At 48.0% G+C, this 15,845-nt stretch overlaps 1 protein-coding gene across 1 annotated transcript in view; it reads left to right on the plus strand.

Annotated features, from left to right (window-relative positions):
- The window catches only part of SMIM35 (small integral membrane protein 35), a 49,862-nt gene that overhangs the window by 22,170 nt on the left and 11,847 nt on the right, over positions 1-15,845 (plus strand). Inside the window, exons 2-3 of the mRNA XM_060179873.1 lie at positions 13,091-13,207; positions 15,296-15,329. Coding sequence (XP_060035856.1) covers positions 13,091-13,207; positions 15,296-15,329 — 151 coding nt within the window. The remainder of the gene's footprint in view (positions 1-13,090; positions 13,208-15,295; positions 15,330-15,845) is intronic.

Consider the following 15,845-nt stretch of genomic DNA (forward strand, 5'->3'; position numbering starts at 1 on the left):
CAGTACACGCAGTGGGGCATCATTCGTGCAACTGGCAACAGGGCTTCTTGTTTAATAGCACTTCGCAGTATGAAACATCTCCCCCTCCCTCCTCTTCCTCCTCTCTTCCTCCTCCCTCCCGTGTTTTCTTTACATCTTCCCATTACGGTCAAAAAGAAAACTACCAAGGTGGGGCATGTAAGGTTGATGATGTTCACCTGAGGGGACATGAGTCGGCAGCAGATCCTGGGGCCCAGACAGGTTTGTAGTCTCCACACCGGGTGCTCCCCTCTCCTCACCAGCCCACTGATTAGAAGACAACCTTTTCTTCTCGGACCAAGACCCCTGACACCAGGGCTTCACAGATGACAGGGCTTCTTGCCTTTGCGACCTCACCTGACTTGCTGCCATTTCTGTGAGGCGGGGTGACATGCCATGAAGTCCCCCCGGTGCTCTTGAGTTAGGTGTCTGCAGCCTGGTAGGGACTCTGCCCTGCCTCCGCAGATGCCCAAAATGTGGCAGGTGTCAGCAGTGCCCGAGGAGAGCTAAACTGTGTCTGCTCCTGCGAGTTCTGGCTTGAAACAAGCCTCTCCGGATAAGGCCTGTCCTGTGGCAGTGGCCAGCTGGGAGCGGGCCTCACCCCAGCCCGGCCAGGACTCCAGTTTGTTGCTTGACCTGCTTTACTTTCTTCCTGCTGCCCTTGAGTTTATCAGCCAGACCTCAGCAGCTCAGCACTGTGTCTGGGATGCACAGGTGTGTGTGTGTGTGTGTGTGTGTGTGTGTGTGTGTGTCCCTGATCCCACTGCCACCTCTTCTGCAGAAGGATGCCTTTCTGCCCCTCACTTCTCCTCTAGGTCTCCAAAGCTGGGTTCTTGCAAATCCCAAAGAAATGGAGCTTAGAGGGAGAACATACTCAATCCCTCAGCTCCTCTGGCTGTGGGCAGGCCCAGTCGGGCTACATCAACCCTCAGCTTTCCTACTTGCTGTAATGGAATTTGGTGGGTTTTTTGTTTGTCTCCAGAGCACTGCTTAGCTCTGGCTTATAGTGGGGTAGGGAGTCTCAGCCATGAGAGTCTCTTTGCATAACCATTATGCTATGTACCCTCGTCCCTCCCCCCTTTTTTTTAGTTTGGTCCCTCTTTCAAGCCCTTGTTCCAGGATTCTGAGCCCTTGCTACCTGGCACTTACCTCTCATCCACCACTTGGGCACCCCCTCCATTTGTAGGCAGGCATGAAAGGTGTGAAACAGGGGCTATCAGTGAACTGAGTTGAGCTGTGTTTGAGCGAGGTTCTTTCAGGAGCGATAAGGAACCAGGAAAACAACTTGGTATACTTAATGGGGCTGAGAAGACACACCACGAAGTGTCTCCTCAAAAGTTTGGCAACATGTTTATGTGTGACTGCAACACTACACAGGCTGAATGAAGCCACACCCAGGGCTGGAGTGGCACAGGTAAGGAAAGCTTTTGGTTGAGTGACTGGTAGGGTCCTTAAGAAAATAGTAACGGGTCGGGCGGTGGCGCAGCGGGTTAAGCGCACGTGGCACAAAGCACAAGGACCGGCGTAAGGATCCCGGTTCCACCCCCCCGGCTCCCCACCTGCAGGGGAGTCGCTTCACAGGCGGTGAAGCAGGTCTGCAGGTGTCTGTCTTTCTCTCCCCCTCTGTCTTCCCCTCCTCTCTCCATTTCTCTCTGTCCTATCCAACAACGAATAGCATCAACAATGGTAATAATAATAACCACAATGAGGCTACAACAACAAGGGCAACAAAAGGGGGAAAATGGCCTCCAGGAGCGGTGGATTCATGGTGCAGGCACCGAGCCCAGCAATAACCCTGGAGGAAAAAAAATAGTAATTAGGGAAACCGGGGGTAGTGCACCAGGTTAAGTGTACATAGTATAAGGTGCAAGGACTGGCACAAGGATCCTGGTTCAAGCCCCTGGGTCTCAACCTGCAGGGGGGTTTGCTTCACAAGCGGTGAAGCAGGTCTGCAGGTGTCTATCTTTCTCTCCCCCTCTGTGTCTTCCCCTCCTCTCTCCATTTCTCTCTGTTCTATCCAACAATAACAGCAGCAGCGCAGCAACAACAATGGGAAAAAAAAGATGGCCTCCAGGAGCAGAAGATTCCTAGTGCAGGCACCGAGCCCCAGCGGTAACCCTGGAGGCAAAAGAAAAGATTGATTAGGAGCACATTTGGTAGAACATACATTTTCCCCTCCAGGGTTATTGCTGACGCTCACTGCCTGCACTACGAATCCACTGCTCCTGGAGGCTATTTTTTCCCATTTTGTTGCCCTTGTTGCTGCTCTTGTTGTTGTTATTAGTATTGTTGTTGCCACTGATGTTGCTGGACAGGACAGAGAGAAATGGAGAGAGGAGGGGAAGACAGAGGGGGAGATAAAGATAGACACCTGCAGACCTGCTTCACTGCCTGTGAAGCGATTCTCCTCCAGGTGAGGAGCTGGGGGCTCGAACCAGGATCTTTAAGCCGGTCCTTGGGCTTCACGCCATGTGCGCTTAACCCGCTGTGCTTAACCTGCAGTGCTACTGCCCAACCCCCCCATACATTTTTATTATTAAATTCAACATACTCTAAATTCAAGATCACTCTAATTTTAAATAAATTCTAAGTAAATTTTCTTTTAAAATGTTTATTTGATAGGACAGAGAAAAATTAAGAGGGCTAGGGGAGATAGAGAGACACCTGTAATATTGCTTCACTGCTCATGAAATTTACCCCTTCCTGGTAAGGACTGGGTGCTTAAACCTGAGTCCTCATTCCTGGTAATATTTATGCTCCACCAGAGGTGCCCCACTGGTAGAACATACATGTTAACCATGATGAGGACCTGGGTTCAAGCCCCTGGTTCCTACACAAGTGGTGAAGCACTGCTACAGGTGTCTCTTCTCTGTCTCTGTCTCTTGTCTCTCACCCTCAATCACAGAAACAGGGAAAAATGGCTCTTGGGAATAATGGAATCATAGAGCAGACAGACACCAATCCCGAGTTATAACCCTGGTGGCAAACAAGAAAGAGAGAGAGAGAGAGAAAAAAGGAAACCGTGAAGTAGGGCATGACTTTGTGATTCTGACTCTGTACTGAATGGGGTCCACGGGTCCTTCTGGCCCAGACACACATCCCAGAGGTCTTGAGGGGTCAGACTTGAGGAGCAGACTCAGAGGCCACAGCAGGAACATCAAGCCTGACTGGGAACTAGTTCACCCAGGGGAGTGTGCACCTCATCATGCCTGAAGCTTCGGGTTCAGCACCCACACCATGTGGAAGCACCATGGACAGTACTTGGGGGGGGCTTTATGCGTAGTGGGGCCTTTCCTTTCTGCTCATCTCTCCCTATTTCCTATCTTGTTCTTGAGAGAAGAAAGAATAGAAAGTAATTGGGGAGGCTGTCCAGTGGGATATATATATATATATATATATATATATATATATGTATATATATATATTCCTCAGTGCTGAATTAAAAAAAAAAGAATATGGGACTGGGTGGTGGTGCACCTGGTTGAGCACACTTGTTACAATGCATAAGAACCTGGGTTCAAGCCCCTGGTCCCCACCTGCAGAGGGAAAGCTTTGTGAGGGGTGAAGCAGTGCTGCAGGTGTCTCTGTCTCTCTCCCTCTTTATCTCCCCCTGCTCTCTCAATTTCTGGCTGTCTCTATCCAATAAAGATAGTAAAAAAAGAAAAAGGAAAAAGAATATCAGAGACACACAGGTATCTACACAGGTAGTAGATAGAGATAACATTCCTTTAATTTTTATTATTTTTTTGCCTCCAGGGCTATCGTTGGGGCTGGGGGCCTGCACTACTCACTGCTTGTGAAGCGACTCCCCCTGCAGGTGGGGAGCCTGGGGACTTGAACCGGGATCCTTATGCCGGTCCTTGTGATTCACACCATGTGAGCTTAACCTGTTGTGCTGTAACAGCTCTCCTAGACATATGGAGACAGGGGTTTGGATTTGGGGTGCAGTTTTGAGACAAATTCTTATAGCCCCTTTTAGGCCAGAGAATCACAGAAATTGTGAGATCTGAGTCTCCGTGTAGGTAAGACCATGGCAGACATTGCTTGGCATGCGTAGGTACCAATTGCCAAAGATCTCTAGTTCTTAGGGAAAGTGCAAGTGACAATTTTGGCCACAAGAGGGCGCCTAAACCGTACAAATGGATTTTCAGGCTCAGCATCCTAGTAGAATGCAAGTGACGATTTTGGCCACAGGAGGGCGCCAAAACCGCACAAGTAGATTCTCAGGCTTAGCATCCTAGTAGAATGCAAGTGACGATTTTGGCCACAGGAGGGCGCCAAAACCACACAAGTGGATTCTCAGGTTCAACTTCGTGAAACTGCTAATGATAATTTTGGCCACAAGAGGGCCCCTCAGCTCCACAAATGGCTTCCTGGAAGAGTGGAATAAAATATTCTATATGGAAGGGGTGGCCAGAGTATGAGATCAGTAACTGCAGGTGTGGGTCCTAGTACTGACTTTTTTCTTTATTTTAAGTATTTATTTATTTATTTATTTATTCCCTTTTGTTGCCCTTGTTGTTTTATTGTTGTAGTTATCGTCGTTGTTATTGATGCCGTCGTTGTTGAATAGGACAGAGAGAAAAGGAGAGAGGAGAGGAAGGCAGAGAGGGAGAGAGAAAGACAGACACCTGCAGACCTGCTTCACCTCCTGTGAAGCGACTCCCCTGCAGGTGAGGATCCGGGGGCTCGAACCAGGATCCTTATGCTGCTCCTTGCGCTTTGTACCACCTGCGCTTAACCTGCTGCTCTACCACCCGACTCCCTAGTACTGACTTAAAAAAAATTAGTGGTTTAATAGTGATTTACAAAATTATAAGATTTATAAGATTTAATAGATTTACATAATTATAAGATAATAATTCTAAACCATTCCCCTCACCAGTGTTCTGTGTCCCCATCCTCCTCCAGTAGAAGGCCTTCTCTTTCTTTCTGTTTTCTTTATCGGGAGATTAATGGTTTGCAGTAGACAGTAAAATATAGTAATTTGTACATGTGCAACATTTTTTAGTTTTTAGTTCCCCCTTCTGCCATCATGTCTTCACTTTTTTTTTTTTTTTGCCTCCAGGGTTATTGCTGGGACTCAGTGCCTGCACTACGAATCCACTGCTCCTGGAGGCTATTTTTCCCCTTTTGTTGCCCTTGTTGTTTATTGTTGTTATTGTTGTTATTGTTGTTGTTGGATAGGACAGAGAGAAATAGAGAGAGGAGGGAAAGACAGAGAGGAGGAGATAAAGATAGATACCTGCAGACCTGCTTCACCACTTGTGAAGCAAACCCCCTGCAGTTGGGGAGCTGGAGGTTTGAACCGGGATCCTTGCGCCGGTCCTTGTACTTTGTGCCATGTGCGCTTAACCTGCTGCACTACCGCCTCGCTCTCAAGTCTTCACTTTCTAAGTCACACCTACACCTATTGCTACTTATGAGTAACCTCCCCTTCCCCTCTTCTTTCTCAGATAAGTGAAACAGTGCCTAGCTTCTTTTGGTGTTTTGCAGAAGTCTGGTGAGGGAGATGGTGTTTCTATCTGGAGTATTTTGTGCCCAGTCAGAGGGGTGTGCTGAGCATGATGGGAGCCTGGGTGTCTGGGGTTGGAGAAAGGTTTCAGGTTGTTGGGAGCATTTGGGTACAGGGGACTCGAGAGTGAGCAAGGATCCAGTGTGCTGAAGAGTTTGGGGAAGTGGATTCCCGTAGAGACCTGGCTGTGCTGGGCGGCAGGCAATGTGAGTGGGAAGAGATGGCTGTTGGGTGTCGGCCTGTGAGGTGGGTGAACATAGAAGCTGATCTGGGAGTTTGAGAAGATCCAGATTTCTTGGGGGTCTTTTAAAGAAATATTTATTTATCATGGGAGAAAGAGAAGAACTAGAACATCTCTTTTTCTAATTCCTTTTTTATTTTTCAGCTTTTCAAGCTGGGCTGTGGTTATGAGGTTGTAGGTGGCAGGAAATAGGAGGTGCAGGGTACTTTCAATCACACCTGGCCCTGGGCCTGGAGCATTTTATCTCTCAGATGTGGTCCTTTCTGGAAGCATCTCTGTCTCTTCTGGAAGACCTGGAGCTTGGCTGTTGCACACCCAATGCTTTTTCTCAGCCACTTACGACCTTTGTTTTGTCCTCAGACCTTTGCTGCAATTTGTCACTTAGGGCTTTTATTTATTTATTTATTTTTGGCCTCCAGGGTTATCATTGGGGCTCGGTGCCTGCACTACGAATCCATTGGTCCTGGAGGCCATTTTCCCCATTTTTGTTGCTCTTGTTGTTATTATTATTGTTCTTATTGCCAGATAAGACAGAGAGAAATGGAGATAGGAGGGGAAGAAAGAGAGGGGGAGATAAAGATAGACACCTGCAGACCTGCTTCACTGCTCGTGAAGCGACTTCCCTTCGGGTGGGGAGCCAGGGGGCTTACACCGAAGTCCTTATGCTGGTCCTTGAGCTTTGTGCCACATGTGCTTAACCCGCTGCACTACCACCCGACTCCCACTAAGTGCTTTTAGTAAATAACACTCACTTTAACGAAAATTAAGGACTAGGCAAATGGCTCAGTGTCAGTGCACAGGACTTGCTTGCCCGAGGCCCAGCAGCTCCAGATTCCACCTCTAACACCACCATGTACCACAGCTGAGAAGTGCTGCTCTCGCTTGAAAATGCATGTATCATTTAAAGAAATCAAGCACCTACTTTAACCTTGTTCTAAGTAAAGTGCATAAAGTCCAGATTTGATGAACACTAAAATAGATACATTGCTTATGCCTCCCCCCAACTCACGGTCACTGTGATCACTTCTGTGCTCTTGTGGAGACAGTGATACACAAGGATGGACAGAGACAAGTGACAGGCACTCAGGGCTGCCTTCCACCCTGCACTCTTCCAAATCACAGATCTGGTCCAGCAGACCAGAGCCTCTCAAACGAGTGCCCTTTAGTGGTAGAGGGGGAGCTCACCGAGGTCCCCAGCCATAGCTGCCACAGCTGATGTAAACAGACCTTTGCCTTGACACCCCAACGACAAGTGACTATGGCCTCGAGTCCAAATGGTGAGAGAGAGAGAGAGAGAACTAAAGTGTTTATTTGCTGCCCTTATCCCTGGGGCCAGACCCAGTGGGCCTGCCCCCATCTCTCCAAGGCGTGGCTTTTGGTGGGACTGTCTGAACCCTCCTGAGGTGGCTGCGCAGGCTTCTCAGCATCATGGGCTCATTCCTCTCGTCAGAGGGGAGAACTAGCTGCCGGCTGTCAGATTACTCTGGGCTCGCTTATGCGCAACTAGACTGACTTCTGCTTTTCTCCTTAACTTTATCTTACTCAGGAAGCACTAAAACTAAGCATTTTGGGGGCTGGCTTCTACCGAGAACTCTCAACTGTTTATTTATCTTAAGCTCTTGCTCAAAGCAATACACTCCCAAACCTAAACATCTTTGCGTCTAAACTTTAAGTCTGTTCAGTGTGTCTGTCGCCTTCTTCCTCCTCAGGGTGCTCTGACTGAAGGGATTTCTGTGGGAAACTCCCCATGATGCCTCTTACGTAACAAGCTGTGGTAGATCCACCCTGCTGTCCATCAGAATCAGATGATGTCAGTCTGACGGCAAGAGACTCCCCTGGGAGCCTCACTGCAAATGCTGGTCCCTGGGCTTCCCCCTCTGCCGGAATTGATGAAACAGGCCTGGAGAGGGCCCCCGAGACCATTATTATTTTTAAGAATGACTCTAGAAATTTTAAAAATAGGATATATTATATTAATGAAACAGAGATCAGATCTCTGCATGACTTGGCATGTGGTAGCCAGGGGATTGAACCTAGGGTCTCTGTCATGCAGATCTGATGTGCTACCATTGTGCTGTCTCTCCAGCCTTCAGAGGGAACAACTGCTCAACACATGCCTTGACTTTGCTGAGTTGTAGGGAGATGAGGACTTGGGGTCCTTGATACACAGTGGCCTGTGGAGGCCCTGGGTGAGTAGATGGGGACTCCTCTGATGTGGAGATTGCGTTGTGCACAGGCAGGTACTGACACTTGGTGTTCCTCAAGGCCTCCTCCAGATTCCTCATAACCCTATCACCAGCACGGAGGCGGATGCTTATCTGCCCCTGTGTTTAGAAGGGGACCACATAGCATTTAATCTCAGCGTGGTATCAGATCATGAGTCCGTCAGTTAAAGAGAAAGGGGCCTAGCGCCCAACGCCTAACCTTGCTTTCTGTCACTGGAGATGGTGATCTGTGTAGAACTGCTTCTGCCTCTGCGCTCTCTGACTTACGGGACTGAAGGCAGGCTTTTGGGCAGTGCTAGTAGATAGAGATCCCTGTGAGCTCGTGAGGGTTGGTGCCTTTTTTTTTTAAATTTCTTTATTGGGAAATTAATGTTTTACATTTGACAGTAAATACAATAGTTTGCACATGCATAACATTTCCCAGTTTTCCATATAACAATAACCCCCCACTAGGTCCTCTGTCATCCTTTTTGGACCTGTATTCTCCCCTACTCTCCATCCCAGAGTCTTTTACTTTGGTGCAATACGCCAATTCCTGGCTGATTTCTATCCCAGAGTCCAAAGTGGCCGCTATTGATTGAAAAATGCAAAGGCCCCGGCCAGCACGAATGCCCTGCGAGAGGCACTGGCTCGGTGTCAGTGAAGGACCAATAAATAGCCCGTCTGTATCTGTCAGGAGCCGTACTAATGCTCTGTCTCATTCACTTGACTGTCACAGTAGCCATAAGGAGTGAATATTTCTTTATCCATTTTGATATGGGAGAGGACTGATATATGGTTTCTTTTTGCATTACATAGGTATGTTCTAATGTAGCATTAAAATTTTTTTTCATGATTTTAAAGTGATTGTGAGAGGGTTTGCCACAGACTTCTCAACTTGTCAGAATCTGCTCCAGCTTCAGTCCACAGATGTACAGAAACTTCACTGGTACACAGATAGCTCAGTCTAGTTCTTCTGCCACTTCAAACTCACTGTTAGCTCTTTTCAATGAATTTTCTTTTTTTTCTTTCTTTTTTTTTTTTTTTGCCTTCAGGGTTGTCACTGGGGCTCAGTGCCTGTACTACGAATCCACTGCTCCTAGAGGCCATTCCCCCCCCCCTTGTTGCCCTTGTTGTTTATCATTGCTGTTGTTATTACTGTTGTTGTTATTGCTGTCATTGTTGGTGGATAGGACAGAGAGAAATAGAGGAAGGGAAGACAGAGAGGGGGAGACACCTGCAGACCTGCTACTGTACTTTTCAATTCCAGAATTTTGACTGAATGCTCTTAATAATTTCTAGCAATCTGTTCATATTCTTTATTTGGTGTGACATCGTATCTCCCTTCCTTAGTCATTCTTGCCTTTCTTTTTCTGTGCATATTTACAGTGGGTATCTTGAGGGCTTTTTTTTCCCGGTTAAGAACAGCATTGATTTGCTCTCTCAGGCAGTTCTGTTGCCTGTTTATTTTTCTTTTTTCTGGTGTATAGTTCATGTATTTCCCCCCCTTTTCCATCATTGGCACTTCACTGCTCTGCGTTGACTTTATTATTATTATTATTTTTCCTCTAGGGTTGTCGCTGGGGCTCGGTGCCTGCACTATGAATCCACTGGTTCTGGAGGCCATTTGTCCCATTTTGTTGCCCTTGTTGTTACCCTTATTATTATCGTTGTTGTTGTCATTGCTGTTGCTGTTAGATAGGATAGAGAGAAATCGAGAGAGGAGGGGAAGACAGAGGGGGAGAGAAAGATAAGACACCTGCAGACCTGCTTCACTGCTTATGAAGCAACCTCCCCCACCCCCCGCAGGTGGGGAGCCAAGGGCTCCAACTGGGATCTTTAACCCAGTCTTTGCACTTCATGCCATGTGCACTTAACCCACTGTGCTACTGCCTGCCCCCCCCCCTTTTTAAAAAAATAAATTCCACTTATTAAGCTGTACACTAAACACTGTGCCGACATTGTCTCATGTATATACCTTTGAAGAAGCCATTTCCATCTCTACCAAAGAGAGCTTGCCTAGAGTCATACTACCAACAAATGCACTGATGTTCTCATTTTAAATAGTACCATGCTACACGTTTTAGCAGATAAACTGTCGCATCTTAAACTAAATGCTGTGTCCTTTTTTTTTTCCTCTAGGGTTATCGCTAAGACTCGGTGCCAGCACTATGAATCCACTGCTCCTGGCAGCTTTTTTGTTTTGTTTTTGTTTTATTGGCTAGGACAGAGAGAAATTGACGGGAGGGGAAAGAAAGACGCCTGCAGACTTGCTTTGCCGCTTGTGAAACAGCCCGCTCCCCCTCGCCCCCGCAAGTAGGGAGCTGGGGGCTCGAACCAGGATCTTTGCACGAGTCCTTGCACTTTGTACTATGTGTGCTTAACCCCATGCGCCACCACCCAACCCCTCCTTTTTTTAACTGGGGGATTAATGGTTTACAGTAAATACAGTTGTTGGTACATGTGTAAAATTTTCCAGTTTTCTGCAAAATACTCTCATCTCCAGCCCAGGTCCTTCTCCTCCTCCACTATCTTGTACCAGGATCTGAAAGTTCTCCCCTCCCCAGAGTCCTTCACTTTAGTGCAATACACCAATCTGGGTTGATTTTTTCTTTCAGATAGAAAGACAGAACTACACTGGATGATGGTGCTCCCAGTTGGGAGCACACATTACCAGGTGCAAGGACCTGGGTTCGAGCCCCTACTCCCCACTTGCTAGGAAGACGCTTCACACTTAGTGAAGCACAGCTGCAGGTGTCTTTCTACACAGCCCGAAGTTCTCCTCTGAGCTCCAGCTGCCTTGCTCTCCCTGCACTGCCTCCTCAGCCCACATCTTTTGATATGTTGTGTTGTCAGTATTGTCCATTCCAAAATATTTTCTAATTTCTCTTGTGAGGTCTTCTTTTACCCATGATATATTTCAAAGTGTGTTGTTTGGCTGCCAAACACTGGAGAATTTTCCAGATATATTTTTAGTTTGCATTTCCAGTATGATTCTATAATCAGTGAACATACTCCATGTGATTTTGGGGGGTCAGGCGGTAGCGCAGTGGGTTAAGCGCATGTGGCGCAAAGTACAAGGACCAGCAGAAGGATCCCGGTTTGAGCCCCCAGCTCCCCACCTTCAGGGGAGTCGCTTCACAGGCGGTGAAGCAGGTCTGCAGGTGTCTGTCTTTCTCTCCCCTTCTCTATCTTCCTCTCCTATCTCCATTTCTCTCTGTCCTATCTAACGACGATGACAACATCAACAACAATAATAACCACAATGAGGCTACAACAACTAGGGCAACAAAAGGGGGGAAATGGCCTCCAGGAGCAGTGGATTTATGGTGCAGGCACTGAGCCCCAGCAATGTCCCTGGAGGCAAAAAAAAAATTATTAGGGATGGTCTTATGGTTTAGCATATGTGCTAGACTGATGAGTGTTTTGCGTGTTCTTGAAAAGACTGTATGCTTAGCAGATGTACATCATGCTCTATAAAACTCTTCTGGGTTCAGTCGGCTGGCAGTTTTGTTCATGTGATTCATATCTTTCCTGATTTCACATCCCATCAATTCCTGGGAGAAGGCGTTGAGTTCTCTTATAATGACTTTCTCTCTGTGCTTGCCTGTCCTGTATCTGAGTACAGAGTAAGCTGACTTTTATGGAAGAAGGGCAGTGAGACATGCAAGAGATAATGAGAGAATCGCAAAACATTTAAAATACATGCCTACAATTTTGGTGATAGTGACGGCAGCAACAGTGATAAAAGGAACATGTGTTGGGCACTTAGTGTGTCAGGCCATCTCTCGAGCGCGCGCTCTCTGTGCTGTCTCCATTCATAGTCACCATTCTGTTGTCACTAGAAGCCTTACCTTCCATAAGAGCAGATGGAGTCTAATGAGGTAAAGGGGTTTGCTTGGGCCCCCCATTTTGCCCATGACAGGCCTGGGCTTCAGATGCAATCCTGCTGTGCTGAGAGACCATGTTTATCTACTGCACCTGCTGGCAACACTTGGGTCCTTGGACTGGCAGGAACATGGAGACAGAAATTTGGGTGGTCTTCCACACTCCTCCTACTTCATCTGGCAGGAGGGGGCCTGGCCTTCCTCTACCTCCCCTGCTTAAAAGGCAGGCCTTCTCTGCGGCGCCCCACCTTCAGTCTCTGTTACACAGCTTCCCATCCTGTTCTGCCCCTGCCCTTCTCTCATCTCCGTGCAGCTCCCAGATCTCTCAGAATTTGCCTTTATAAATAACATACAAGTTTAGCTACAAAGTCACACCACAAAAAGGGGAGGAGCAGCAAGAATAAGCAGCAAACAGCCCAAGGGTTAACACTGGCCCTGGGCCTTGTGTGGGGGTGTGTGGCTACTTTGCTTTTTTCAGCCTGCTCTTGGGGCCCCCAAACTCTCCCTGACTACCAGGCTTCATACTGAGGCAAAGACTGCCTGGCCTCTCCACAAAATGCAGTTGCCTTTCAATAAGTAGAATTCCAGTGATCTCAGGAGGATTTCCAAGCTCCCAAAGATCTTTCTGTTTTGGGCACTGCTACTACTATTTCAGGTAAACACGCTCCAGATACTGGGTAGGCTAACAAGAAGTATCCAGTGCCAGACATTCACATCTGAGTATTGCTGGGAGATTCACATCTGAGTATATATGAGTGTATTCACATCTGAGTATATCTTAGGGAGAGGCTGGCAGAGTCCACACAGTAGAGCACATGCCATGCAGTGCATGCCACCCACGCCCATTTAAGCCCTGGCACTACATGAGGGCAGCATGGATGGCACTGGGGTAGCTCTATGTGGTGGAGCAGTGCTGCATGGGTCTCTGTTGTGTCTGTCTCCTCTTTTCTTTCTCCCCCAAATAAAGAAATAGGTAACTAGACCTGGGAGGCTGCACATTTATAAGGACTTGGGTTCATTCCCTGCTTACACACACACACACACACACACACACACACGCACGCACACACGCATGTGCACACTAATGCATGGACTCTGGGGACAACCGTTTTAATGGCAGCGGGGAGGGAGGAGAGGAAAGCTAGACATGGCGCCTGTGTCCAGGTGGAGGGGCTGTGTGAGGGCTCCGGGCGGTAAGTGAAGGCCGCTCTGTTTTTCTCTGCAGGTGAGGATTCCATCAGCACCTTGGGCCTGATCCTGGGCGTGGGACTGTCACTACTGCTCGTGTCCATTTTGGGCTACAGCCTGGCCAAGTGGTACCAGCGTGGGTACTGCTGGGATGGTAAGTGAGCACTGGACCCTGTCGCCCAGCCCCACCTCTCTCGCTGCATCTGGCAAGGCCGGGGTGGAGCAGCGAACTCTTACGCTGGTGGCATGCAAATATGTTTCCTTTGGTGACTGCAGTGGTTGAAGAGCTGAGTGGGTGACTGAGTCTTTGAGGTGGTGGGGAGGAGGGGAGGTGGCTCCTCCCACCCCAACAGGTGCCTTCTGCCCTCAGTCCCCACAGGAGTCCATTCTAGAGGATGGGCCTGGATGGGCCTAAGTCCAAGAGCAGTGGCTTAGATGGTCCTACTCTGGCCTCCTGCACATCTTTCCCGCCCGGTGGCCTGCGTGCCTTCTCCTAAGCTGGTACCTCAGCTTCACTGGGGGTCTTCAGAGTCCACTGCAGTAACCCCAGTTCTGACCCACACCTGTACTTCCCGGGAGCCTGGAGAGCTGAGAGGGTGTGCTCGAAGGGCAGAAGGTGGCGGCCACTCCAAGATGTTCATGGGGCACTTATGAACATCTGCAGAGTGGCCTCCACAACATAATTTTCTTTAAAAGGCCACACAGGGAAGACTTTCTTATCTCCGTTTTCTCCTCTTTTTGAGCAGGTAAGGCCTCAGGCACATGGTTTCACTACCCTCAGCTGCGTTCTCACTCACATAGAAAGACCCAAGGGAAGTGAGAGTTACCACAGTGCTCGAGTCTCCCCTGGTCCCATGCCACCGCCCATGTAGTGCTAGGATTTGACCCAGGACTGTGTGTGTGGCTAGGTAGGTGCTCTACCCAGTGAGATAGCTTTCCAACCACTTAGTCTCCTTTCCTTTCTTTCTTTCTTTCTTTCTTTCTTTCTTTCTTTCTTTCTTTCTTTCTTCCTTTCTTTCTTTCTTTTTTAAAAATATTTATTTATTCCCTTTTGTTGCCCTTGTTGTTTTATTGTTGTAGTTATTATTGTTGTTGTCATTGATGTCATTGTTGGATAGGACAGAGAGAAAATGGAGGGAAGAGGGGAAGACAGAGAGGGGGAGAGAAAGATAGACACCTGCAGACCTGCTTCACTGCTTGTGAAGCGACTACCCTGCGGGTGGGGAGCCGGGGGCTCAAACCGGGATCCTTCTGCTGGTCCTTGCGCTTTGCGCCACCTGCGCTTAACTCTATTTTTCCTTTAATATAGATGAGGACTCTAAACGATCCTGACATGGGGATCCTGAGACTAAAGCCACTGGCTTGGGAAGTGGTGGAGTCTGGAATCCAGCCCAGAGCTGCTTCTTTTGGAGTCTGAGCTGGGACCATCTCCTTCCCAGTGTATTATGGGTCCTTTGTGGAGTGTCCATAGTAGCCAGGGCTGTCCTGAACAAGTTAGGGCTCTTTTTTGGGAAGGCCTGGTGCATACGGGATAGGAAGCAGACACTGAAGAGACTTGGGACCCACCCACAGTACCCCGCTGCTCAGCCCAGTCACCTTCCTTCTTGACAGGAAGTACACCCTGTCTGGTAGGTGTCTCTCTCTCTCTCTCTCTCTCTCTCTCTCTCTCTCTCTCACTCTTCGGCCATGGAATGGACAATGGACCTTGCATATTCATGAGACAACTGTGTGGTTTTCCCAGCAGATATTTTGGTTCTCTGCCCTTAGAAAGAAACAGAGAAGGGGCTGGTGCAGTGGTGCACACATGTTACAGTGCGCAACTTTCCTGCAGGTGGAAAGCTTCATGAGTGGTGAAGCAGGGCTGCAGTTGTCTCTCTGTCTTTCTTCCTCTATATCTCATTTTCTATCTCTATTCAATAAATAAATAGAGATAATTTAAAAATAAAAAAAGAGGCAGAGAAGAGGGCAGGAAAGACAAAGAAAGGAAAGAGAGACACCAAGCCACTGCTCCCTTATCCATGCAAGTATCCATGGTGCTCTGGTACTGGGGGGAGAGAGCTGAGATGGCTGCCCTCCATGGCTGTAGATTCACCCTACTTAAGCTCACTAAAGAATTGGGAGAAAAGCGTGACTTTCAGGAATTTTAAGCTTTATTTAGGAAAAGTGAGAGCACACATACTGGAATACATCTGGGCTTGTCTGGTACGTCTCTCTAAACTCTCTTTCTGTATTGTCTTCCTAGGGCCTAACTTTGTCTTCAACCTGTACCAAATTCGGTGAGTAGACTCAGGGAAGAGCTGGGTGGGGTGGGAGCTGAATGTGATGGAGAAAGACTGAGAAATGGAGCCTCACTGACTGCTTCTCTTTCCTGTGTGTGCCTCGTGCCCCCAGCAAGCAAGAGCAAAGGAAGGAGTTGGAGTCCACTTAGAAAGTCCCATCAATGAAAACTTGCCATGGACAGGACCATGCAAGTCCCTAATGACAGTGATCCTCTTACCATTTGTTCTCAGAGCTACCCATTCATTCATTCATCTACCCATCCACCCGCCCATTATTTTTTGTAAGAGACTGTTTTTAGCAGATACTGTGATAGTATCTGCTAAAAACAAGGACACAAAGATAATTCAGCACAGTCTCTGTCTTCAAACATTTCACTCTCTGGTGGACAGAGGCTAGGTTACAAGTAATTTAATCTCAGGCATAATATAGTGTCAAAGAGAGGCTAAGACCCAGGAGATGGGGAAGTGGAGCACTAGGCTTGCAAGCATGGGGGCTTGAATTTGGTAGCTGGT

This window comes from Erinaceus europaeus, chromosome 20 (genome assembly GCF_950295315.1).
Source record: "Erinaceus europaeus chromosome 20, mEriEur2.1, whole genome shotgun sequence".
NCBI classification, from domain to species: Eukaryota; Metazoa; Chordata; class Mammalia; order Eulipotyphla; family Erinaceidae; genus Erinaceus; species Erinaceus europaeus.